At 42.2% G+C, this 27,816-nt stretch overlaps 1 protein-coding gene across 3 annotated transcripts in view; it reads left to right on the top strand.

Moving 5' to 3' along the window:
• Positions 1-27,816, top strand: part of PHF20L1 (PHD finger protein 20 like 1) — a 58,901-nt gene that overhangs the window by 4,673 nt on the left and 26,412 nt on the right. For 2 of the 3 annotated variants that reach the window (XM_081012540.1, XM_081012538.1), the window contains exons 3-9: positions 9,040-9,211; positions 9,412-9,496; positions 10,585-10,673; positions 14,741-14,803; positions 20,552-20,759; positions 21,074-21,199; positions 24,863-24,945. In XM_081012540.1, the coding sequence (XP_080868666.1) occupies positions 9,040-9,211; positions 9,412-9,496; positions 10,585-10,673; positions 14,741-14,803; positions 20,552-20,759; positions 21,074-21,199; positions 24,863-24,945 (826 nt within the window). The remainder of the gene's footprint in view (positions 1-9,039; positions 9,212-9,411; positions 9,497-10,584; positions 10,674-14,740; positions 14,804-20,551; positions 20,760-21,073; positions 21,200-24,862; positions 24,946-27,816) is intronic. The other variant, XM_081012539.1, reaches the window with a different exon arrangement.

The raw sequence follows: 27,816 nt of genomic DNA, 5'->3' as shown, positions 1-27,816 counted from the left end.
GAGATGCATTTAATTCCCTGACATAGAGCGAAGTGACTTTTGTGGGGAGTAAGAACATAATGCTTTGAAGTGACACATGTAAGAGATATATGAAATAAAGTTGGTTCATGAGAGTTTACCTTTATGAAATATGTGGAACTAATGCAGAAATATGCCTGGGCAGGTGCCATTAGTTGTGGCATCTCGTAGATTGACTGCCTTTGCCAGGCATCTTACCTGTAGCCCAGTTTGCTTTTTTTTTTTTTTTGCACCAGTTTGAAGCCTTTTAATTTCCCAGGCACTCAAAGATGTACTGTGGTTGTTTTATGGTTTCTGATGGATTATATTGATTGTAGTTGATGCTTTTGCGTTTCTTATTGATTTTATTGTATGTCTCTTAGTTTTTGCTGTTTTAAAAAGTACATGGAGCTGCGAGTTTTATGCCAATTGGTGTATTATAAATTTACTAAATAACTAATTATGTTGGTGTCTTTACCCTTTTGAAACAAAGTGGGAATGATATCGCTTCCTGAACAGTTTACCCCCTTGCCTTTAGTAATTTCTGCCATTGCATTGAGAAACAAGTAGCATACTACATATTTGCTTATTCTTTGCAGAGAGCTACCATAGACCTCTAGATACTCAAGATTCAATTTTGTGATGATTAATACACAACTCATAGTTGACATGGCATGTTGACCATGAGGGATTTGTTTATAGAGTTTTGTACCTCAGCTGGCAAGTTCTGAACCACATCAGGCCCTTCCAAATTCTTTAAATGCCCTGCAAAGGCTCTGCTTTCCCCTCCCATTTGCACCTTTCTATGCTTTTCTAAACTACAGAGCCCAGGGCTTGCCGATCAGAAGGTCAGCGGTTCGAATCCCCACGACGGGGTGAGCTCCCATTGTTCGGTCTCAGCTCCTGCCCACCTAGCAGTTCGAAAGCACGTCAAAGTGCAAGTAGATAGATAGGTACCACTCTGGCGGGAAGGTAAATAGCGTTTCCATGCGCTGCTCTGGTTCGCCAGAAGCAGCTTAGTCATGCTGGCCACATGACCCAGAAAACTGTCTGCGGTCAAACACCAGCTCCCTCAGCCAGTAAAGCGAGATGAGCGCCGCAACCCCAGAGTCGTCCGCGCCTGGACCTAACGGTCAGGGGTACCTTTATGCTTTTCTAGCTTGCCTGCTCACATCACCAGTTTTGGATGCTATGTTTTTCTACTGGATGTCTGCTCATGCAACAGAACTTCACCTTCCTCTCCTTTCCCCTGCATACCTCCACACATCCTTAAAATTACTTTGGAGAGTTGAGGGAGATCCTCAGGGTTAGATTTTGGAGGCATGTGGAGGACTGCATGGGGAAGGAAGGAGTTCTCCTGCACAACCAGAACCAGCCATGCAATATTGGATTATGCCCTGCATGTGTGGACACTCCATCTAGGACATGCCATCTAGCTCAGTACATCAGGCTGGAATGTAGCTGTTATACCAGGGGTGCCCAAACAAAGGGGGCCATATTTGATGAAGTGAACATGCGTGAGTGCCATTGAGCTTTTTTTAGGATTTTACCCCAGGACATATACTGTCACGGGGGCCGGATTAGGCCCCTGAAACGGACTTTGGACATGCCTGTGTTACACAGTGAATTTGAAGTGTTTGTGTAGAGTAGAGGGTTATTGTGTTGAAGATCCTAATAAAAGTAAATCTGTTGGACACAAGCACTTTTCGATAGGAAAGGACCCATGACCATAAATAATTTTGGATAGATTTCTCATACACTTTCCTGACAAAGGATCTTCTAGGGACAGTTAATTTTCCCTTGCTGTGCATATTTTACTGTTTTAATTTTATGCTTTAGGCTGTGATTGGTGTCATTTTTAAATTCTTAGCCAGATGGAAGTTTCTACCTTTTTCTCTTGGTGTATCATCACAGAAGTACTCCCCCATCCTCTATAGTCCATTTCAAGAAGATTTGTTCCATTGTTACGCTACAGCTTGTGTAAAACCAAAAAGGGTGTGTGTGTCACGAAATGTTGGGATTGAATTTACTTTGCTATGAAATTAAAACTGTTAAGCCCAGTGTTGGACTTGCGATTCTTAGACTAGGAGCCAGTTATTTTTGGTGTCTCTTTTATCTTTACAGTTTGTTTTTCTTTGATTATAATCCACATAGCACATTTTGTTTAAAAAGGAAACATTAACATAAAACAATTCAGTTAAAATAAACCCCTTCTTATTTACTAAGGTTGCTATCCTAACCTCACTTATCTGGAAGTAGATCCCAGTGAATTCAGTAGGACTTACTTTTGTTTGTTTTTTTGAAAATATTTTTTATTAACAGGCCAATCAAATCACATTAATTCCAAATCACATTAGTTCCAAATTATACAGCCAGATTTTTAATTTTTTTTTATTGGGGGTACCCATACTTCGAGCTCCGAAAGGGATCCAAACATCACTCTTGTTGCTGCTTTAATTGCACAGTTCTGTCCAGATAGTCTCTTTGTTATTTTCCTCATCTTCTTGTTGTTATCATATATTCCTTTTTTTGTGATCTCTGATAATCTTCACAAGCGGGTTGAAAACAAACATATCCTGTGTGGATTTTACACTCTCCAAGAGCCATATCACATAAAGAACAGACGCCATTTCCACACCTCCACAAAGAACATTCCCACAGTATGTCCGTTGATTTTCACAGGCCTGCGAAACTGTATCTCAGGGGGCCCTGCCAGGTCAAATCCACATTCCGATAACCATACATTCATATTCCGATGACCATGGTCCTCCTCCCCTGTCTTAACAAATCTCCATTTGAAACTGTGGCACAAAGCTTTCTTTCCATCAGACGTTCCCACCAGTCCTCTCTTTGATCAGTAATTTATTTCCACACAGTTCTTAATCTCCAGTAGGACTTACTTCTGAGTAGGTATGGTTAATACTGTGCTGTTAATATCTTGAATAGATATCTACATATTGCTTCCGGGGCGGGGGGGGGGGGGAATCTGGTTTTCTCACATATCAGGTGAATGAAAACTCCTATGCCCAAAGCATCTTGCATGCTTTTGTTTTCTCAAAATTTATTTACTATTTTATTTGCTGTTTTATTTATTTACTACTACTACCTATAGGTTGATTTTATTTTTATACTGAAGCATCAGCTAAACTTAGTTATGTAGGTCGAGTGATTCAGTCAACACCATCAGATTCTCTGGAGGTATAAGCCTCATTTACATCCCCACACTTTCTGTTCTTGGAAACAATTTGTGGAAACAGTACAGTGGAACCTCTACTCACGTACAGAATCTGTTCCCGAGGTCCGTTCGTGAGTCGATCCATACTGTGATTAAAACCAGGAGCCTTCCCACACCCGCAGAAAGAGGCGGTTATTAAACCGCTTCTTAAAAAAACATATTTGGACCTGGTCAGTATGGCCAGCTATCAGCCACTCTCAAATCTTCCATCCCTGCGCAAGGTGACTGAGCGGGTGGTCGTTGAACAACTCCTGGCATGCCTGGAGGATGCGGACCATTTGGATCCCTTCTAGTCGGGATTCAGGCCTCATCTTGGGACTGAAACTGCCTTGGTCGTCGTGGTCGATGATATCTGGCGGGTTAGGGACAGAGGTGTAAACTGTTTCCCAGTTCTGCTGGATCTCTCAGCGGCCTTTGATACCATCAAGCATGACATCCTTTTGAACTGTCTAGAGGAGCTGGGGGCACTGTTATGCAGTGTCCAGAAAGTGGTGTTGGGAGATGAGTGTTCGGACCCCAGGGCTCTCACTTGTGGGGTGCCTTAGGGCTCCGTCCTCTCCCCCATGCCAACATGAAGCTGCTGGGAGAGATCATTAAGGGGTTTGGGCTGGGTGTCCACCAGTAAAGCTCTACCTTTCCTTCAAATCAGAACCAGTGAGGGCACTAAAGGTCTTTTGTGAGTGTCTGGAGGCAGTTGGCAGATGGATGGCGGGTAACAGATTGAGGTTGAATCCTGACAAGACAGAAGTACTGTTCTTGAGGGACAGGGGGCGGGTGGGTGTTGGAGACTCCCTGGTCCCGAACGGGGTAACCATGCTGCTGAAGAACCAGGTGCACAGCTGTCGATAGAGGCGCAGGTCAATTCTGTGTTCAGGGCAGCTGTCTGCCAGCTCCATCTGGTACCCTACCTGCCCGCAGATTGTCTTGCCAGAGTGGTGCATGCCCTGGTTATCTCCTGCTTGGACTACTGTAATGTGCTCTACGAGGGGCTACCTTTGAAGGTGACTTGGAAACTACAACTAACCCAGAATGCAGCAGTTAGATTGGTGACTGGGAGTGGCTGCCGGGACCATATAACACCGGTCCTAAAGGATCTTCACTGGTTCCCAGTACATTTCTAAGCACAATTCAAAGTGTTGGTGCTGACCTTTAAATCCCTAAATGGCCTTGGCCCAATATACCTGAAGGAGCATCTCCACCCCCATCACTCAGCCTGGACACTGAGGTCGTCCTCCAAGGGTCGTCTGCTGGTTCCCTCACTGCGAGAAGCGAAATTACAGAGGGCCTTCTCAGTAGTGGCGCCCTCCCTGTGGAACGGCTTCCCTTCAGATGTCAAGGAAATAAACAAATATCTGACTTTTAGAAGACATCTGAAGGCAGCCCTGTTTAGGGAAGTTTTTAAGGATTGGTGTTTTTATTATATCTTTAGATATGTTGTAAGCTGCCCAGAGTGGGGAAACCCGGCCAGTTGGGCAGGGTATAAATAAATTATTATTATTATTATTATTATTAAGGAGAAGCACATCCTTAATGCAGTGCTACCCCAAACTCCAGCTATTAGCTCACTCTTGATGACAGAAAGACAGGGTGTAGCAAGGCTCATAGAGTACATGCATATAAAAAGTTGTTGATGAAATGGATGGGACACCGTTGATACATGAAAGCCCTGCCCTGTCTTTGGGAATAAGTGAAGGACAAGGGGAAAGGTAACATAATTCTGGATTCTCACTGTGTCCCAAAATGTTGTTGAACTACAGCTCCTGTCAGCCCAGCCAGCCTGACCATTGGTCTAGAACAGGGGTCAGCAAAGATTTTGTGGCTTCGGCTGGTTCACGGTCCCGCAGACGCCACGGTGGGCCAGAGTGTGTGTGCGCGCATGCACTCATGCGCAAACACTATTTCCAGCACTCCTGGCACGGAGGAGGTGTGCACAGCTTCCCATTGGATGCAGGAGCTTCCTGCAGCCAATGGGAAGCCAGCCAGTGTCGCAGAAGGCGTTCCCCACTTTGCTCCATGCCGGTGTAGCTGCGTGTGGCCCATGAGCCTTAGGTTGCTGACCCCTGGTCTAGAATGACTTATAGTCCAACAGGCTCTGGAGGGCATCACATTATTTACTTCTGTTCTACATAATTCCTGTGAAGAAGTGTTATTAGACCCAATATTATTTATTTATTTACTTGGATATTCCTAAACCACATGTTTGAAAGAAATTCCCCAAGCCATGTATCTGTGCCCACTCATCCATTGAATATGTTAACAAGATGAGTGAAAAAACAGCCCCTTCGGATGCACAGGTGGAGCTATGTGTAGGATATAGTTGGTTTGTTAAGTATTTTTAGGCGGGGGGGGGGGGGATTTTCAAGATAAATATATTCTCAAGATATTCCAGCAGCTGACTGGCAGTATGGAGGGTGGTTGTTGGAGTGTTTTTTTTTTTTTAGTTTAAATGAATGAGGTCTAGTAAGATTGAATGGCATTTGTACAAGGATCAGGGAGTTATTGAAGTCTATGCCATGTTAGGGAATTGGGATGGCTGGATGTTGAGGCAGGGTGTGCTTGTTATCTAATATATTTGTTTACCTGATTCCTGGATCTCTAAATTGTGATAAGTTAGGACGCAGTTTGGTTGTAACTTTTTCTGGCCAAGATTGTTGTAGTGCTTAGTTACCCCACCTGTAAAAGGGATAAAATGATTTATGCACTAGAAGGGTGGTTATCTGAATAAATAACTGTTAAAGGAAGATAGTAAATAAATAATTGGCTTACTGTAAAATTTAAGAGGTCACAACTGAAATGTTCTATAGTGCAAAGTCTTGTATGCTATCTTACATAAGGATAGGCATATACAGTAGCTACTCACCTGATTGCTTATGGTTTGTAAGATTCAGCACAGAGTAGCCAGGAAGATAAACTTAATTCATTTCCCTCCATTTGCAAGCCACATAGAGTTAACATTAGGGTGTGTTGGCACATTGACAAATCCTGGCATACAACTTCATCTTTACAAAGTGACATCTTAGTTGCTTTGTCTTTTCTCATCCTTGCTAATTTGATAGCTCAGAAGAATCCTAACTACACCATGCATACATCTCAATAGGCAACCTAAAATGCTGGGGTGGGGTTAGTTAGGGAAGGAAGTCTGAGTAACATCAAGAGGCTGAGCCTTTTCACCTCTCCTCTCCCACTCATCTGCCATGGAGCCTGATATTCTGTTGCCTTGAAAGGGTGTTGGGAGAGAGACAAAGGAATATTAAGGGGCTATGCACGTTGTGGTTTGAAGGAAGACCGGTGGTTTGAAGGAAGCCCCCTCCCCCCTTGATATAGCCTCCTTAGTGAAATAAATTTGTATATGATCTTGTTTGTGCTGTATTTTAGTTCTGTATTACACCACAGCCCTGAACATGTTTACTCAGAAAAAAGCCCCGTACACTTCAGTGGGACTTACTCCCTGGTCAGTGCGTATGGGATTGATTCCATAGGGTTTTCTCTGTCTCCTGATTAGTTTTCATCTGATACATATATTTATATTGTTTTATTCTTGTTTTAGCTTGAGATTTCTTGATAGTATGTGTTTAATTAATGACCATGTTTTTCTGGCTGCTGCTGCTGATAAATAGTTATATTTGTAATTGTTGGTTACGATTTGAATTGCATTGTCTGTATTGTTTATTGCTGCTGATGTTCAGTATGTTGTAAACCACTTTGGGCAATATCTTGTGGAACAGTAGCAGACACATTTCACACACATCTGTAAGACATTCTTACTAACAAAAAGTAAAGGTTTTGCACTCACTGCCTTTGATGTCAGTGCTATGGTGCATCAGATGTTACAGGTATAAAGGATTTCCTTTAGGAACTTTAGACCTGACATACATGATGAATATGGAAGGAAATTACCCAAATATATGTATGTGTCAAGACATCATTGAGAAACACCTTTTTATTGTCAGGGATGTTCTGCTTCAGGGTTTTTTTTGCACCTGTGATTAAAATTTTTCAGAAAGTAGTATCTTAAGAAATGCTTTATGGAAATATTAGCACATCTTTGTGTAATTCTAAAAGTTTGCATAGGCAAAAAAGTAGAATTTGCATAATTCCCTAAGATACACAGGGCTGGTTCACACGTCCATGTTCATCTGCTAACTAGCAGCTAAAAGTTTGAACCCACTCCATTGAAAAATACTGCTATAAAACCATTGAACCACATATTTTTACTTAAAATGTTAATGCTTTCTAGACAGCATGATTGTTTAGCAAGGTTAATCTTCCACAGTATTATTGCAACATTTCTGTTTCCATCTATTGCCAAGCATGTTTGTTTTTTTAACGGCTTCCTATGCTGTGGCTCATTTTTGATGTACATACATGCAGCTTATTAAGCTGAAATGTAAATGAACTTTCTACCCTGCACTCTTGTTTTCCTACGTCACCTTCCATCCTCCTTTCTTAGTGCACTGTATACCTAATTGGGTAAATTAAGCTTAGTTTTCTGTTATGTCTGAACTGGTAAACCATGGCTACTAGCTTTTGACAAATCAGGGTCTGAAATCAGAGTTTGGAATGGGTTTTAGGGCCAGGTTCTGAACCTGGTAACTATATTTTCTCAGTTCTCATGTAATGGGAAACTACCTAAGAACAGCCCTGTTGGATCATATTTAAGACCCATTTAGTTCAGCATCCTGTTCTCACAGTGGCCAGCCAGATATCTATCAGAAGCCCTTAATCAGACACTGAGTATAACTGCACTCTTCCAGCTAATGATTCCCACCAACAGTTGCCTGTACAGAGGCATACTGCCTCTGTCTGTGGAGGTACCACATAACCATCACGGCTAGCCACCATTATGCTTAATTGAAGTACAGTCGTACCTTGGTTGATGAATTCCTTGCAAGTCGAACGTATTGGCTCCCAAATGCCACAAACCCGGAAGTGAGTGTTCCGGTTTATGAACATTCTTTGGAACCCGAATGTCCGATGGGGCTTCCGCGGCTTCCGATTGGCTGCAGGAGGTTCCTGCAGCCAATCGGAAGCCGTGCCTTGGTTTCTGAACGTTTTGGAATTTGAACAGACTTCTGGAATGGATTCTGTTCGACTTCCGAGGTACAACTGTATTCATTTACAGTGAGTGAGGGCAGAGTGGAAAGATCCATTGATATGGCTTAATAACGCCACTGAACCATTGTAGCATTTTCCCGCTGTTAGCACTGTATTGTGAATATCTGATTCAAGCCATGGCCATATTTATGAGACTACGGCTATAGTCCTAACCCCACTTACCTGAGAGCAAGTCCCATTGAATAAAATAGGACTGACTTCTGAGTAGACATGGTTAGGATTGTGCTTTGTATGGGCTGCACGTATTTAGCTATTGCAGTCATCAGTGTTACAGCTACTCTGGCTGTGTTCTTGCTTTATTTAGTTGGATAGTTCTTTGGGGTAGAGAAATAAAAGAGATAGGGCTAGGCTGTATTTGTCCTGCGACCATTTATAGAGCTAACCCAAACAGCTAACTAGTGTATATTTCTACCTGTAATTTCAAAAACTTTCTGGTTGTACAAAAATATTCTGAATATTTATGCTGTCAGTAGTATTTGTGTTGGGTGCATTTGATGGGGGTGCAACGGGCTGTGTAGATCCGGGATGTATGATGCCTTCCATTTTGATTTACTGCAGTTTCAGCCTGAACTCTCTTAACCATTCATATGGAAAATGATATGCACAGCCAAACAGGCCTATGAGTCTTTAGTAGGTTGAAATACAGAGGTTATAGCCTGCCAAAACAGCATCTTTTGTTTTGTTTCTTGAAGGTATCCTTCACGCATTGAGAAGATAGACTATGAAGAGGGGAAGATGCTTGTCCACTTTGAGCGCTGGAGTCATCGTTACGATGAATGGATTTATTGGGACAGCAATCGGTTGCGACCCCTTGAACGGCCATCACTGAGGAAAGAGGGTCTGAAGGATGATGATGAATTTATTGTAAGTGTTTATCTCTCCCCTTATGAGAATATCTTCATATGGAAGTCTTGGGTCATAATAATAAACATGCTTTCATGGAAAACAGAGAAATAAGTAGATCTTCCATATAGTTTGTTCAGGTATTTAAGTTCTCTATATGCTAGCATTGAATACATTTGCAGTCATGTTAACACACTATTTTCTTAAACCTTTTAAAACAGGATTTTCAACCTGGAGAAGAGGTTCTAGCTCGTTGGACAGACTGTCGATATTATCCTGCAAAGATTGAAGCAATTAACAAAGAAGGTATGTATAATTTAACCTACTGGCTTGAACCAAAAATTTCATCTGGTCTACTGTTTCCATTTCCCATTTCCACAAGTGCTTTGTTTTGTTTTAACTTGAAGTCACTACATCCAGTATTCATTGGCAGACATTATTTCCACCCCAGATATACATGCAGCAATCACACTTAGTCTGAAAATGGAGTGCATCTTTGGTTAATCCTTCCCACCCTTTATGGAAGGTGACTGTTGTTAGCAGTTGCTGGCCCCAAATTTGTAATGAATTTCAGAACAGAATCCCAATAAAAGAAATATACTTTCATCTTTTTACATGAATGAATGTAAAATCCAGGTAATTTGTGATTGCACTCTGCAAATCTTATTTGGGTTGCATGTCTGAAAAGTTCAGGAATTCACAATTCTGGATTTGTCACTGGACTGGTTCATGCATAATGCTAAACCATGGTTTGCTTATCCCAAAGACAGTTAAACCATGGCTTCCTTCTCCCAAATTTCATTTCATTGATGATCTTGCCTGTTTAATGCTGTTGTGGTTTTGGTAATTGAAATTTCATTTCCTGAAATTTCATTTCATTGCTGATCTTGCCTTTTTAATGCTGCTGTAGTTTTGGCATATGAGGGATGCGAGTGGCACTGTGGTCTAAACCACTGAGCCTCTTGAGCTTGCTGATCGGAAGGTCGGCGGTTTAAATCCCCATGACAGGGTGAGCTCCCGTTGCTCTGTCCCAGCTTCTGCCAACCTAGCAGTTCAAAAGCATACCACTGCAAGTAGATAAATAGGTACCACTGTGGCAGGAAGGTAAATGGCATTTCCATGCATTCTAGCTTCCATCATGGTGTCCCGTTGCGCCAGAAGCAGTTTAGTCCTTTTGGCCACATGACCCAGAAAGCTGTCTGTGGACAAACGCCGGCTCCCTTGGCCTGAAAGCGACCCCATAGTCACCTTTGACTGGACTTAACCGTCCTGGGGTTCTTTACCTTTACCTTTTACCTTTAGTTTTGGTATAGCACCATGTGACATCTCTGAGACGGTGTGCTAATATGTAGCTTAAATTTTACTTCCTTATCTCCATATCATTCTTTTTCTAGGAACCTTTACTGTACAGTTTTATGATGGAGTGATTCGGTGTCTTAAACGAATGCATATAAAATCTATGCCAGAAGATGCCAAAGGTCAGGTAAGTGAACATCCGTGTTAGATTATCACTACTTATTATTTATTCATATACTGCTTAATTGCCAAAGCAGCTTCTAAGCGGTATAAATCCAATTGTGGAAAATATAAATCACACTCCTTCACTCTTGATTCATCTATCCAGCGTGATCAGACCCTTCAGATTCTGTATTTCCAGTTACTTGTTTGCCATCTACAGATGGAAAGTGAGGAAACTATGTTATCCCACTAACCAACTATTAACCACTCTGGTTGAAGTCTGCAAGGTGGTCAACATCAGACAATCCTTAGAATTTAGCATTTTGATTAAAAGGGTTCTTTCCTTGCTTGGCATTGTGTGCCTTAACAAAAAGTGCCTAGTTTTCATGTGGAAGGCCATTGTTTCTTGGTAGGCAATTTCTGGCATTTGGTTCTCCTGGCATTTTCAGCAGGCAGATGGTTCTCACACATAGCTTTCACATGGGGAGAAAATCTCTGCCATGGTTCTACCTAGAATTCTTTATCTAGAAGAGTCAAGGAAGGAGCATAAGCCTTCCAGCTTGCCACCTTTGCTTGGAGATTGCTAGGGAATACTAATCCTGAAGAGGATCTGATTTGTTGCTTGGTTTAGAAGTGGGCATGACATTGGTCTGCAGATACAGTATCCACACAATATATTTCTCCTTCTTTGCTGTCCTTGGATTTCCGCTGCCTGTCATGGTAGATGTGGACACTAGGATATGTTCTAGTTGTGGTTATTGAAGTTTTGCTTACCTATGTAGAACTACAGTTTGCCAAGCACTGCCAGCACCAGAAGGTCTACACAGGCATTCAAAAGTACAACAAGGTTTAGATTAGCTGTAGCCCACTGGTATAGAGCAGTCCCTTTTCTTTCCCTGTCATGCCCAGTTAAAAGATCATAACTGTGCAGGTAAAGAAAGACCTCTGTTTGAGACCTGTAAGAGCAGCTGCCAATCAGAGTAAATAAAAAATGTGCCAGATAGATCAATGACATGACTTGATATGAGGCAGCTTTTTATCTTCATATCTAGGTTTTGAACTTGTGCATTGCACTAAGAATGAACTGGGTTGTTGTTTTTTAATGTGGGCCTTCAAGACACTCTGGAATATTTCCCCAGGAAAGTGGAAATTTTGCCTGCTCAGTTGCATAGCTACAGCAGTAGATACACAACATCCAAGTAGACGTTGCTTGGAAAATAAGGACCAATCTTCCTTGGGAAGGGTAGAGAGAATGATTCAGAGTTTGCATTCTGGGGTTTTAAATTTTTATTATTGTTTAGTATTTTCTTGGTAGCATTTTTAAGATGAGCAAAGCTAGATTCATTTTGTTTCTGAAGCACAATTTCACTTTGTCTAAAACGAACTATCGGGCTGAGCTTTCCAATAAAATATGTAATAAAATAAATACGTAATAAAATTTGTAACAAGCAGAAAGTTAAACACCGTTCGTCCTCGCCCATTTTTTGAGTAAAGCTGACTTTTTGCTCTGATGTGATTAATGGAATGATGTCCACGCAGCCAAACTGCAAACCTAAAGTGGGCAAAGAAGGAATTTCCAGGTGTCTTTCAGATACAGTGTTTTTTAATGCATGCTAAAAAAAAGGGAGAAAGCTAGAGGGTTTGTACCTCTCACCTATGCTTTCTCTGCAGAATGGGGTCCCTTCTTAAGCGTAACAGCACAGGATTGTCAAATGGTTGCCAGCAGTCCTGATGCAGGGACTTCCGTTTCATCAGGATTGGCTTGACTTTAAAATCTTAGCATAGAATGAGTCATGATGATGTGCAGTCTCCCCCAAGTCTTTCTCATATGTAAGGAACCACTTACAAGTTCTTTGAGTTATCCCTTAAGCAAAACTTTATGGCTATTTAGAAGTGTGAAGAGTGCCTCTGAGAAATTTTCTTAACACTTAGCAAAAGTCTCTTGGATTCTCAGGGCATTCCTGATCTGTTTAGTCTGTGGAGAAGCCTTCAAATTTCATTTTAGATGAAATTTGAGGAGCAACTGTACTGCATCTCCATACAGTGGTGCCTCGCAAGACGAAAAGAATCCGTTCCGCGAGTCTCTTCGTCTTGCGGATTTTTTCGTCTTGCGAAGCAAGCCCATTAGAGGTTTAGCGCTTAGCGCTACAGTATTAGCGGATAAGCGGCTTAGTATCAGCTGTTAAGCGGCTTAAAGATCAGCTGATAAGCGGCTTAGCATCAGCTGTTAAGCGGCTTAAAGATCAGTTGATAAGCGGCTTAGCATCAGCTGTTAAGCGGCTTAAAGATCAGCTGATAAGCGGCTTAGCCATCAGCTGATAAGCGGTTTAGCAGCTTGGGAAAAAGGGGGGGGGGGAGGAAAAAAACCCTGCAGGAACTCGCAAGACATTTTCGTCTTGCGAAGCAAGCACATAGGAAATTCGTTTTGCGAAGCACCTCCAAAACGGAAAACCCTTTCGTCTAGCGGGTTTTCCGTCTTGCGAGGCATTCGTCTTGCGGGGCACCACTGTATTGGGAATAGTTTAGATGTTGCCCCCACTAGTCACTCACCCCCTCTTCAGCGGATGGATCTCATCTTAGATTCCCTGCAGTGAAGCGCTTGATGTCGGTGTCAGGTTTTGCGTTTTTAGGCTTATAATACGACACTTTCCCACAAAAAGATTGAAGCTTACTTGGCTTCCATCCAAAAGTGCCGCTGCTGCTCTGGGAGAAGTTTACCCAAACCAGCGGAACGAATGGTGACAGAGGAAGCAGCACTGAGCACCCATTTTGAGGCAGGATTCTGAAAATGTTCCTTAGTTCAAACATCTCTTGAACATCACGGGATGTCAAAATAATAGGTCCTTGTATTTCACGTGCATCTGTGCAATGTAATGTTGGCTGCATTCCTCAGTTGTAGGTTGTGAACCACTGTATTGGCAAACCGGTGTGGTACAATTGCATGGGCCCCCAATGCGTAACGCAGGAAAATAGCCACTCTTAGTTTTTGAAAAATTGGCTGTCGAAGCGTGTGGTCAAAACAAGGCTTTCTGTTCTCGAGAATGTGCTCCATCTTAGATGCACGTGTGATCTGCACAGTGGTAGAGCCACCGTCAATAAAAATGTTGTTTATGCGTAATGTGTTATCATCATAGAGCTGTGGGAAATTTTGAACGTGAAGTAAGCCCATATTGTAAAATAATTCAGGGTGCAACTAGCTGTAGCAAAAAAATTATTGAAGGAGTAGGGCTTTTAAATGGTTAGGATGTGGTCCAACAGTGCGAAACTTGTATAAACGAAAACCAGCAGGAGAAGTTGGCCAGAATTCCTTTCAAATCATTTTGTGATGGAGCATTTCAGACAGATAAACGCAGCAAAATTTTGTTTTTGCTATGTTGTCAAAAATACTACTTTTCTGTCTACTATTTTCAACTTGCTGCTTCATAGCATTTAGTTGCAATATGGAAATGAAATGGCAAATGTACCACCACTAGATACATTTGTGTCCAGCAATATGTATGTATCCAACAGAAATGGGTTTTTTTGGAGCAAACTTGGTTGGGTGTAGTGTCTGAGCCTTTAAAACTGCATGCTTATGCATTTCAGTATTCACTTTTAGATTCCTCACCTATTTTCTCTCATTTCAATCTCAGAAATTTTCTTGCATTTGATTGAGAGCAACTACATGAGTGATACAACAATATGCATATAAATATATAAGCCACCAATTAACAAAAATACTATGCGTTATTAAAATTTCTCTCCCTGTGTCACTTAATGTAGAAGTTGTAATACCTTGTATTAATTTTTCAGAAGAAAACATTATTCTTCCAGTATTTTTCTATCATTGGGGCACTGTTGATTTTCTGACTTTGGTTGGCCCCAAACCATGACTGGTGGGCGCGGCAAAGTGAATTAACTGCATAGATTTTGCAGGTTATGTTCTTATTTAGAAAAAGATTTAAACTGTTGATTTTGGAGGCAGATATTACTGAGGGAGGGATATGAGGTATTATGAAAGATGTGTGCACGGGAGTCTTCTGGTGGAGAGACGTTTATGATAACTTGTCTCTTTCTGTTTCCATGTTTGTGTTTTATCTTCAATATAATTAGGCGCGTGAGTGGCAGCAGATAGCGCCGGAGCTGAGATTAGTGACGGATAACGATCCACATGAAGTGAGTTTTGAGGGACTTGAAGGAGAGGGAGGGCTCTTGGCACACAGGAAACGGAAGCTGAGGAGAAGCCATGAAAACCCGGTTGTGCCAGGACCAGCAGAAGAGGTGACAGTAGGTGGAAAATGAGAGCTGTCAGAGAGGTGGGGCAGAGCTGTGTAGATCCTCAGAAGGTGAGAGCGAGCAGTCCAGTGTTGGTTCAGGTGTGCCCAGGATGGATGATGTTTCAGGTAGGCATAATGTTTCCAGTGAGAACGAAAGCTTCTTGTAGAGGACAAGCATCTGAAAGGTGACAATAAGGTAGCTATCTGTTACTGATGAAACTGTTGGTGATGGAATGTTGCTCTCTGTTTTGCTTTCTCACTTGTAAAGCTGAAAGGTGGTTCTGAATTGTGCCTCTAGCAAAATTTGCTTAGACCACCATGGTGAAGTGAAACAGGCTTGGGCCTGGTCAGTGCCTGGGTGGAGGACCTTGGATCCGCATGTATGCCACCTTGTGCTCCATAGTGGAAGAAAGGTGGGTTAGGAACGTAAGAAAACGAAATAAAGTAGTAGCTTCATCTTAAGACAAAGGAATTTTGTACAGCCTCTGAGGTTCTGGGTTAGTGTTCATGGTTTCTTTGCTTTGCTTGCATAGTTTCCTGAGCTTTGACTCAACGGTAGCAGCTTTCAGATTTTGCAAACAATCTAAATTATTACATGTAGCTCTTGGCTAGCTGTTTGGGTCACTGGAGATGTCTGGGATGGCGGAGGTAGGAAAGAGATGCTAAGTGGTTGGAGAAATAGATGATCTGGAGAAGTAGATGATCAATTTTGGGTGGTCAGATCATCCAAGCTTTGGAAATAGCTGTCAGGAAGCTTGCAAGTTTGCACAATTCTCTACAGAGATTTGCTCCTCAAAACGTATCTCCTTCCTTACTTTGTGTGGTTGGTCTCCCATTCCAACACAGCACACAAACTCATTGTAACATTCAAGAGATGTGTTGTGAATTCATGCTGCTTTTTGGCTACTCTGCCATACATAATTTTGTGTGCGTGTGTGCAGAAGGCAAATATTTTAATATGCAAGCACATTTCTGCAGATGCTTGCATTATAAAGGTACAGGTGCCAGAGGTCAGGCTTGTGACTCCTTGCAGCTTTTAGAGGGGAAACTCTTTGCCCTGCATAATGCAGCTCTTTTAAAATTCACAGTGGGGGGCATCTAAATTATGAGCATATCCGAATACATTTAATTTTGGAGCACAGATCACTATCACCCACCAGCTGGAATTCCGGGCAGTGTTATATAAGACATGACCTTTTCCCCTAGCCAGTGATAATGGAGTGGAAATGTCCCACAAACTTTCCTACTGCTTTGGTTTCATACAGAAAATAACCCATTTCTGAAAACGCATTGTTTCATAGGATTATGCTGGAGTACTTCTCTACACAATACATAGTTAAACAAGGCAATTCCCTCCTATGTGATGATAACTACCAGCTTAGATGAATTTAAAAGGGAATTAGACAGATACATGAAAGATAAGGCTAGCTATGTCTACTAGCCATGACAACCATGTTTCCTATACTGCCTCTGAATACCAGTTTCTAGGAATCACAAGTGTGCACCTGCCCTCCGGTCCTGCTTGCAAGCTTCCCAGAGGCTGGCCACAATGAGAACTGGTTGCTGTACTAGTTGGGCCTTTGAGCTGATCCAGCAGTGGTCTTGCTGCAACCTTATCCATTCATAACAATGAATGGGTCGTATCCAAACCGAGTTACTGATTGCAGGTCGCATTGAAATCAGTTGGTCAAGTTAGTCATTAATTGGCTTGTTCTGTTGATTTCAGCAGAAGCTAAATAAATTAGCCTGGATTCTACTCAGGGGATAGAATACCAGTAAAAATTGGCAGCCCCAAAGGTGTAAGTAATGTTTTTCAGGTGGCTGTCATTGGGAATAATGCATGCATATATAATGTAATTGCACAGCTTTTTAGTGCCTTTACAATTTAAACAGTGTAAAGAAGTGTTTGTATCGATTTGCCATGTCTTAAAAATATGTACAAGTTTTCCAGTAGAAATAACTGGCAAGCTAAGTTGCAAATTGTTGCAAGCTGAGTTTTTTAAGTATAAAATGTAAGCTACCTTAGGTATGCTTTATTCCCTCCCCCGCCCCTTCAAAAAACAAATTACAGTTCAAATACTTTGGCAATTTGAAAAACTATTGATTTATCCAGCATGGAAAATTAATGCTTGACATTTTTTAGTTCAGTTCACAAAATCAAAGTGAAACCAGATCTCCCACAAACAAATTTTATTTATTTATTTTTAAATTCAGTTCACGTTTGCCCTGAAAAGCTATGCAATAGCTTGCCTATACTCTAAATAGCCTTAGACTTTGAGATAATTTATGAATATAAGAAGCCAAAGTAGTAGTTGAGTAGCCTGTGCCAGTGGACGGTTATAGGCAGCTTTCCAATTACACTTAGATGTATGCCTAAATATGTAAAGTGTGAATGTGACAAATGTGTTGCTGTATAGATATATGTGTCATGGAGCTAGGATTGGCTGTAGGTTCCCTGCCTTAGTGACATATGTGGGTTTTTGAAATAACGCTATGAACAGGTGAGATAAGGTTTTGGTTCCATAGCATCCTGATGTTTGCACGCAGATTTAACAAGCAGGTACTATCATGCTCTGGATTGATTTTGACATAATCCCACAGGAAACGTGGCAACTTCAAACAGTATGATAACTCTTATCTGAGGGTTAATTACAGTGATTTCTTGTATGCAGATTCACCATAAAACCTTATTGCGGCTGGCCATGTAGGGAAATGGTTATTAGATGACTTTTATCAGCCACCAACTCTAAAGATAGTATAATCTATTTCCTGATTAAACTTGCTATTATAGTGTCTTAACAGTTGTTTCCTTTTCCCAGGTCTTGCATTTAAATGTACATTATTATTTTTTTAAATTTAAAGACAGTGGAGATGTGATAAAGCCAAATATTTGCAGGAAGAGGATATGTTAGCAGATTTTTAAGAAGAATGGTAGAGATATACTGAGTGTGTGTAGCTCCCAAATAGGAGTCTAGGAGCAGGTCTCTCATACAGGTCTTAAAACCTGTAGTTCTAAATAACACACACATCCCACCTGCCAGGAAAACTTTTCCCATCAAGTCGCTTGTTTTCAGTCTTCCTTTCCATTACTAACCTACCCCTCTTCTCATCATTCCAGTATCATGCGCCCCATTCGGAAAATTGTGTCTCAGGATGACTGTGTAGCAAAACACTGAATTGAAAAGAAATGAAAGAACACTAATAAAAGCAGATTTGAATGCTATGGTCTCTGCTTAGAGGCAGTTTGCCACTCGATACCAGTTACTGGAGGGCAACAGCAGGGACGTGCTGTCACTTTCGTGTCCTGCTTGTTAGACATATGACAGGCAGCTATAGGAAACAGGGTAGTCGATTAGAAGTGGACTGTCAAGTCTGATTCAGCCTGGCTGCTTTTATTCAGAGATATTTAATTAATAGACTTTAGGACCATAAACATAAATGGTAATTTAGTCTGCCTTCAGTGTCACTCAGATGGCACCAAAATACATATGCTGCCATTCTGTAAAATAGCTCTCATGTGACACAGCTTTAGTTTGGAGAAGAAGTGTCTGGAAGGCATGGAAACACTGGCTGTGGTTTGTTTTCCCTGTGGTTTGTTCAGCAAACCTTGGGTGCTCTGTCAGATAAGCATACAAGCCACAGCTTATTTCTTCAAAGCTTGGGAAAGTAGCTTGGCAAGCATCTTGAGGTGTGGTAATCAAACAAACTGTGGTTAAGCAACACTGTTAGTAAAGGGTAAAGGGACCCCTGACCATTAGGTCCAGTCGTGGCCGACTGGGGTTGCGGCGCTCATCTCGCTTTATCGGCCGAGGGAGCCGGCGTACAGCTTCCGGGTCATGTGGCCAGCATGACTAAGCTGCTTCTGGCGAACCAGAGCAGTGCACAGAAACGCCGTTTACCTTCCCGCCGGAGCGGTACCTATTTATCTACTTGCACTTTGACGTGCTTTTGAACTGCTAGGCGGGCAGGAGCAGGGACCGAGCAACGGGAGCTCACCCCGTCGTGGGGATTCGAACCGCCGACCTTCTGATCGGCAAGTCCTAGGCTCTGTGGTTTAACTCACAGCGCCACCCACGTCCCTAAGCAGCACTGTTAAGTAGTGCCAAAACATAGCTGAAAACATGCCCTGGTTTGTGAGCAAACAAAAAACCATGACTTCATGTTGTATTTTTTTGCCAGAAATTCATGATTTGCTGCAGCTAGGTTCAGAGATTTAACTAAACTATGGCTTAACATTATGTGTGAAGCAGACTGCTATCTGCTTTACTTTGCTTCTGAAACTTTCTTTGCAAAGCTGATCTTGTGAAGGTGGCTGTTGTAAAATAACGCTCTCTCTTGATGTGGTGTTGGAGAAATAACATGCAGCCAGTCTGTCAGAGATTGAACTCCATGTGAAATAATCCCACCCATAAAACTTTTCTTTCTTCATGCAAGGTGTGTTTGAGCGTTTAGATTACATGTACTATGGGTACATCCATGTGCAGGCTACACATGCTATGTTTATCAAACCCTTGATTCCACCTTTAAAGATTCTCAGATCTCTGTGGTGCTTGCAAAACAGCAGGTCATGGAACAGAGGAGATGCTAGTTTATCACTAACTGCTCCAGATGTTTTCCTTCAAAGAACAGCTTAAAAGCCTGGGGAGAAATTAAGCCTTCATGTTGCAGTGGGATGCAGTAATCTTGCTTTAAGGGAAAACCTAGCTAAATTATCAAAGTATGTTTCCCTTTTTTGAGCACTAACCTTAGCAAATCGAGGAGATAGTTGAGACGATAGAATCATAAGAGATGTTGTTTTGCCTGTAGGACAGGAATGTTTCGGTGGGGAAGAAAAATAGAATTTAAATTCTAAATTTATTTTTCCACAGAACATTTTCTTCTTCCTAAATTCATTGCTAACAATAAACATATGCCATTCGCAAATGCAATATTACACAAGTTTGGCAGTTTCAGAACTTATAGCTTTGTTTACAAAATGTGAGAAAACATGCCAAATTAGGATGTAAGAAAAATTTCCAAAGCAAGCTGAATATTATCCGACACAAATTACCCTGAAATAGGATTCCCTCCCAGTTTACAGTTTCTTGAAAATGCACATCACTGATACAGAAGGTTCTAGGTTCATTCTGAATACTGGTGATGTGAATAATCCCCGGCAGTCTGCAGAGCTGCTGCCAGTCAAAATCGACGTAGCTAGGCTAGCTGGACACATAGTCTGACCTAGTATAAAGCATCTTTTCTATGTCCTGGTTTGTACAGTGCCAAATTTATAGATGCTTAAGAAATATGATTAACATCTTTGAGTGCCAGGGAGAAAAATGGCTAAGCTAAACTGGTGTTTTCGGCTTTTAAGAGCTGCTGCCACAAACCTCCCCCCCCCAAAAAAAATTTGCTTCTCTCTTTTTTTTGCATGCATGTGTACATGCTATATGTTACATAGTAGCCTGTACAAAATATGTGATGAATATCTATTTCCTTTCAGTTTGCATGGAAAATGGAAAACTCAGTTGAATGCGCAAATCTGTAAAAATGCATTTAACATGAAAAAAGTTCCCTTTCTCCCAAGACCCTTTTAGTCACAGTTGGATTTCATTTTGGCCTAGTTCACCCCCTTGTTCTCTCCCTCTTTTCTCCTTTGCTGCAAAAGGACTGGATCGCTCTGGTCAAAGCTGCGGCGGTGGCCGCTGCCAAAAACAAAGCGGGAGTTAAACCTCGGACCAGCGCGAACAGCAATAAAGACAAAGAGGAGAGAAAGTGGTTTAAAGTTCCTTCAAAGAAGGAAGAAACGTCAACCTCAGCAATTGTCCAGGAAGTTCAGAAGAAGGAAGAGCAGCCTACATCCAGTGAGACACTTGGTACAACTAAATTTTTATACATCCTTCCCCACCCTGCGGCAGAAAAAGTAGACTGTGTGGGTGGGTGTTAGCAATCTGTCTATTACCTCCCCAGGTGACTTAGATTTATGAAACAGCAACTGCAAGCAGAAGAACTTCCATGTTTAAAAAATCAGATAAAGCTGTAGCACACTTTTGAATATTCTTTCAGAAATCAGTAAATAAATCTTCTGGTGTCTTACTGCGCTGCACAATATATTTCTTAAGTTTTTGTGTTTGGGCAAGGTTTTTTGAGATATGACCTTATTCTGTGATTTCATCTCTTATAAACACAGGATTCCCTCTAGTGGACGTCCCAAAGATTGCCTTTGCACAAGCAGAGAATGCATTGGCGCACAAGAGGAAAAATAACCTAGGCAACTCATTTCAGGCAAAGAGGGCTCGGCTTAACAAGATCACTGGTAAGCTCTCCTTTAAGACTTGGCGTTGTGACTGCTTTTGCCTTTGTTTGTTACAAATATCCATACTTCTACTCTAAGGTGCTGCATTGTGTAAATGCTCACGTGCTGTGCTTATTTTGCATTGTTGGGGAGCTTTCTAAATCTTCGAAAAGTGAATTGTTCATTGTTCGGTGCTTTTGGATCATTCACATAAGGTGCACTTCAAGTGTGTATTAGGAGAGAGTGGGGTCATTTGTATGACTGTGGCATTGGTCATATTGCCATGTTGATTAGCTGTTCTTTAGATGGATAAGAACCGACTTGCTGGATCAGACGAAAAGTGTATCAAGTCCAGCTTTCTGTCCTCAGTAGCAGCCAGGATATGAAAGTGATGTTTGCCCTCCACATCCTGTACTATAGTTAGAAATATGTTGAACCATGGAGGGGATTCCATTACTTGGGAGTCCCTAGTCACGTCTGACATGCCCCCGTTTCCTTCGTCTAATCCTTACTCTCTGTTAAATTTCTGGGGACCACGTTTTAAGAAATGACAGTGAGAAGGGGTTGTTCTCCCTCCAAATACTCTCTCTTCGACCCAGCCTTAGACCTGACTTTTCAGGCCTTGACTGTGACCAGGAGACCTTTGCATAATTAAGAATAGGGTTTTGTTTTTGCCACCTACATTCCTTTCTTGACCCTATGGTGATCCATGCCTTAAAGTTGCCTCTCACCTGGATTATTGTAACATGCTCTGAGGGGCTCCTGTGTTTGAAAACCGTTTAGAAACTTGGTTCAGAATGTTGCGTCCAGGCTTTCTATGGGGCTGGGATATAGGAGGGTTCATGTTACCCCAACTTCACTGACTACCAGGTGTTTCCTGCTTGGCAGGGGGTTGGACTCGATGGGCCTTGTGGTCTCTTCCAACTCTATGATTCTATGATTCTATTCGTTTGTGAGCGCAATCCGAAATTCTGATTTTGACCTATAAATCCTTAAATGGCTTGGGATCAGGTTACTTACCACTTCACTGCTTGTTCATGTTTGGTTACTGTTTTCAATATACACCGCTCAGCTCTCCTTAAGGAGAAAGAACAAGGTAGAAATTATTTCAAATAAACAATTAGTGCTGTTCCTCACGACTGGAAATTTCTGTTGATTAGAAGAAACCTAGGGAAACTTACAAGCAGGCTCAGCTGAAAAGCATGTTTAATTGTTTTGGGCTTCTGGCTTGCTTTTCCCCATCAAAAAGAGGCCAAAATGTTATCTTGCCTACTGGGTCTTCTAATTCAAGTTGAAAACCACACAAACCCTGTTGCTTTATAATAAGAAACTGACTTAATAGCCATCCAAATATATTTTGGAAGGCAGCATATAAATGTGCTCTGCTCTCTCTGCTTTTATTAACCTTATATTTTTAATCAAGGTCAAAGTTTACTTGTATCATGCATAAGTATGACAGCATCAAACTGCAAATCAGCATTAAAGCTACACTTCCACTATGTTTTTATATATGCTGGAAGCCGCCCAGAGTGGCTGGGACAACCCAGTGAGATGGGCAGGGTACAAATAATAAATAATAATTGTTATTATTACAAACCTTATAATTCAACAGAAACTCTGATTGACTACTGATTAACAGATTTTATGAGCAACAAAGAAATACGTCATTATTCATCTCGGTTACAGTGGAACCTCGGTTTTCGAATGCTTTGGAAGCTTAACAATTCAAAACCTGAATGCCGACAACCCAGAAGTGAACGCTTCTATTTTTGAACAATTTTTGGAAGTTGAATGGCTTCCTGAGACTTTTTTTCCTTTTTTTGCTATTGACTTTGCAGCCAGCCCATTGATCCTTGGTTTTCAAACGTTTTGGTTTTTTTTCTTGTTTTTTAAAAAATAATATTTATTATTTTTCCAGAACGGATGAAGTTCGAAAACCCAAGGTTCCACTGTATCTCTGTCTCACTGAATAAAAACAACAGTTTTACCTGTGATTGACTGTTGCAACAGTTATAATTAGATGCTGCTTACCTGTTACATCACTGTACAAAGGGCTATAAAACAAGTGATGTGAGAAGGGCCTAGTGACATCTAACATGCAAATACAAATTTGCTTTGGCAAGCGCCCTTCAGGAATTCATGTTTGCTTGCTCATACTTCATCTGCAGTGCAGTAGCAGTAGCTGTATAGGGAAGAGAAGACTTTCCTCTGTGGGGCACCATTTTTTTAAAAAAGAAAGAAACCAGCCTGGGAGGGTTCCTGCCGCCTTAGTCAAACCCAGGTCTTGCTGCTGGAGAACATACTAAGTCTGATTTTAGTAAAATCCTTGAACTCTTATTCGCGTGTTTGTCAGAATGCATGCAGGCTTGAACTGGGTCGAGGGCATGTGTGCAAGCCCTGACCCCAGTATCCCAGTGCACATGGGTTGCACTGAAGATGTACAGGCAGGTCTGTGTAGGGAAGCTTTTAATGTTTGATGCATTACTGTATTTTAATATTTTGTTGAAAGCCGCCCAGAGTGGCTGGGGAATTATAAATAATAAATTATTATGATTATGATTATGATTATGACTACTCCTCTATGAGAACAGGGCCTGTGACTAGGTGTGCCACTGGCCTGATTCAGCAGGCTCTTCTTTGGAGGTCTTTAAGCAGAGGCTTGACAGCCATATGTCAGGAGTGCTCTGATGGTGTTTCCTGCTTGGCAGGGGGTTGGACTCGATGGCCCTTGTGGTCTCTTCCAACTCTATGATTCTATGATTCTTACACTCTTAGACAGGGGTCAGCAAACTTTTTCAGGAGGGGGCCGGTCCACTGCTCCTCAGACCTTGTGGGGGACTGGACTATATTTTGAAGGAGGGGAGGGGGAATTGATGCAAGAGCACCATGAGCCCCGGTGACTGCTTTCCTGTGTCTTGCGAGCAGCAGGGGCTGGTGGCTGCGGCAGAGGGAATATTAGCGGTGCGCAAAAGAGCTCTGAAGAGGGGCAGGTTAGAATGGCAGCTGCTCGAGCGCTGCTGCTGCTGCAGGCACCAACAAAGCCCAGCCCCCTTCCTCCTCTAGACAGGGCAGGGAGAAGCCAGGAGGAGGGAGGGAGGAGGCGCCACTTCCACATGAGGGAGAGGAAAAGTATGCATCCTGGCGATCCATGCGGCGATTCCTGGACCATCCGCGGGCCAGATCCAGAAGGCAGTTGGGCCTGACCTGGCCCGCGAGCCTCAGTTTGCCTACCCGTGTTCTTAGATGTTCTTACGTCCAGCAGGGGTCCTGAAAAACAAGGCTCCTAATCACAGGCCACTTCTAAGCTTATTCAGCTGAATGTAGTTGGCATCTCCTTTCATATCTTGGCTCTCAACTTCTGAAGCTTGGAAGCAGAGTTGGCAGGTGCAGGGATGTTGATGGCAGGGCTTGAGTGAATGCTCCCTCCTCACTTTGAAGCCTGCATGCATTTACCTGAATATAGAGAAGGCTTTGGGCACCAAGGGTTCTGTCAAAGCCAATGTCAGGACAGCGTAAAACTACCAGTCAGTAATAAAGCACCAGACTTTGCCGTTTAAACCTTTTGTTTCCATAAAGCATGTAGATGGAGTCTACTCAGATCCACCCGTAAGATTATACTTGTCATCAAGTTTGCGGAAGTGAATTCAAAACAATCCTATCTCTGTGTTCCTTTTTCTTTTGCAGGGTTGTTGGCATCCAAAGCCGTCAGCGCTGATGGTGCTGAAAAAAAGGAAGGCAACAAACAAGCAGCTCCAGTCTTGGAGCAGGTATGAAATTGTAGAGTTTGATTCTTTTGCAAGGGTCCTACTGGAATGTACCATGGGAAATATCAGGTCCATGATGTTAACGTTGCTCTGCCAGACAGAAAGTAAATAGGGGACTAAAGAATTATGTTTACACTTCTTCATAAATGGAGTTAATGAAAGTAAGTCTGCAATCCTAAGGATGCATAGCATGAAAGCAGGTTCAGATTTAAGTCTGGGCTTGGCTTCTGTGGTATGGACTTTTGGATCAGACAGCTTGATGTCCCAGATCGTGGCTACCTTTATTTTCATAAGCGAACATCCCGAGAATCGAAAGCTCAGAGATGTCTGTCCCCAGGTACCGTTTCAATATAGCTGGAATTGTGCCCACAAGTGGCTTAGAAGACCCTTGACACAAATTCAGTTTGTGCTTTTCGACACAGGGTTTTTTTTGGGTTTCTTTTTTACATCTGCCAGAACTTCTTTTGTAAGAAGTTTCCTTTCTATTGTAAGAATTGGTGTTGTAAACTTGTATGTGTTTTATGAAACTGTTCAATGAGCCATACCTTTTTTTGCTAGGATGTATATTTTTTAATAAATACGAGGAAAAAAGAAGACATTAAAAATATCTTAGGGGTCTGGTTTGAGTCCACATCTAAAGTGGAGGATGGCCACATTGTCTCCAGCCTGTTCCACTCAGTTGAGTTTTCTCCGGTCACGCATTTTGTGCATGGCTGTGCCTACAATTAACAAGTCTTGATAAGTAACCACAGTCGTAGGTGCTGCTTTTATGCTATTAGTTGACACATAGGAATGACTTCCAGGAATGAGCCTGTATCTGAAAATGTGCTAGATATGTTAGTTTATAGGCATGTGCACACAGAGAAGGACAAACTATTCTTCTAAGCCCCTACATGTTTATTAATTCCATTTCTTCAGAACATTCTCATGGTCTGCAATTTGGATGCAGAAACAGAAGAATGACTATCCGTAAGCAGGTAGCCTGCCATGCCATGTGTGGTTGCAATCCAGTCTCCTAACTCACGAGTAGGCATATTGTCAGGGAGAATTCCAGTCTCCTGCTTAAAACCAAGCTCTTTCCAGCTGGGTGCTTCCCAGTCAGCAGAGCCCATGTAGCTCACCTAGCCTGCCCGCTCATTCTGGAAGAGGAGGGCAATCCTCTAAAGTCATTTTACCTGCAGCACCCCACCCCCCGCAAGTAGAGCTCTGGTCAGTGATTCCGCCCGGGGTTTATACACGTGCGCCTTTGCTTGGCCAGAACCCGTAAACTAAAAGCCATACTGGAGTCACTTACAGACCCATTGCATGATGGAGCCTGTGACTTCCTGTTCTGCTTTGAAGCCTGTGCATCAAACAGGAAGTGAAGGCGGACAAGAATTGGTGTTCTGCTCACTTTGGCCACATAGGCTGCAACCCCACCCACCCAGTTGCTGGCAGCTTCCCTCGTGGATGGGTGGAGACACCCACAGGATGACGTCACAGGCGCATGTGGATTGTTCCCTGGACTCCTGTTCACCTTCCCATAAACTACCACGTTCAGCACATTTCAGGCAAGAATGAATCAAGGAAGTGTTTCTGTGTTAGTTAATTCTGCCCGAAAGGTAGCTAAAGAGAGCCCTAAATCTATACACCTTTTTAATTTATTCAGATCAGAGCCTTAATATAGTTTTTAATGTGGATTTTTGTTGTCTAGTGGGTAGCTCATTTCTTTTTTCTTTTTTAAAAAGACCCCCCTTTTAAGAAGAGTGCTTTTCGTCTACCACTCCCCCCCCCCAACAAACCCCAACCCTTTCCTGAAACATACCTCCATATTGCGTTAAATAATTGGGTCAAAGGAAGTAACCTATACAGGCAACTATATTTCCTCCCCACTCTTTCCCCTCATTAAACCTGTGCTGGTTTTGGTAGCACATTGATTATGGTATGTGCAGCTTTCACTTACTCCCAGTGCAGATTTCACCATTGAGCCTGGATTTAGGAATTGGGCCATGGAACCGGAAGTCAATTTCCCCCTGCCCTTCTGTAACTGGCTTTGGAGCTGTGTGACTCCCAAACTAGATGAAAATAGATCTGATACTCTCCTTAACTCTGTATGTTTGAGGGGAAATGTTTGTGTGTGTGAGAGAGAAAGAGATCCCACAACTTCTCCCGATCCCTAAACTAGGGTTCAATTGTGACTAGGTCTTAACAGCCCTTTTTGAGTCACTGCGGTGTCAATGCATTGCCGTAATGTATTTTTACTTTTGCTTAAGAGCTGAGAATGTGTTGCTATGCATTGCAGCTTCTTAAGGCAGTACTGCATGTTTCAAAGAACACACGGCTTCCACTAAAAGTGGCAGGCTTTTATTGAGTCACCTCCATAACATCTAGCCTAGTGGCCTTCAAACTGCTTGCATCCAGAACTCTTGTTTAGCTCCAGTCTGCAAGATGGGCACAGTTCCAATTTATTTTACAGTTCTTGCTCTTTTTCTTTTTTCACTTTCTGTCTCCCTATCCCTCTGCTTTTCCTACTTTCCACCCCATCCCTCTTTTCCACTTTGGTTTTTTGTTTAAAAAAACCAAAGTTGTACAAGCAAAAAGTAATATGGTGGTGGCACTTAGAGCATGACTCATGACCCACCATTTGAAGGCTTTGCCATTGCAGCCCTTGTCCTGATGTCGTGTACTTTCCCTGCAAGAGCAGGGGGGAAAGCACATTGCAAGTGACATCAGGACATGCAGTAAGTGAAATAGACATTATGGAAGTTAAGTGTGTTTGTGTTGGCGGTTGTGGGGCGAGACTCAGCATAGGAATTAGTATTTTTCCAGTGGCAGCGTTGTGTTTTTTGTAACATGTAGTTCCACCCTTACCTTTTTCTTCTCGCGTATTTAACG

The sequence above is a fragment of the Podarcis pityusensis genome, assembly GCF_964106645.2.
Source record: "Podarcis pityusensis genome assembly, chromosome: 7".
NCBI classification, from domain to species: Eukaryota; Metazoa; Chordata; class Lepidosauria; order Squamata; family Lacertidae; genus Podarcis; species Podarcis pityusensis.
Note: the sequence above shows the minus strand (reverse complement) of the source record. Positions and strands in the feature narration are given on the sequence as shown.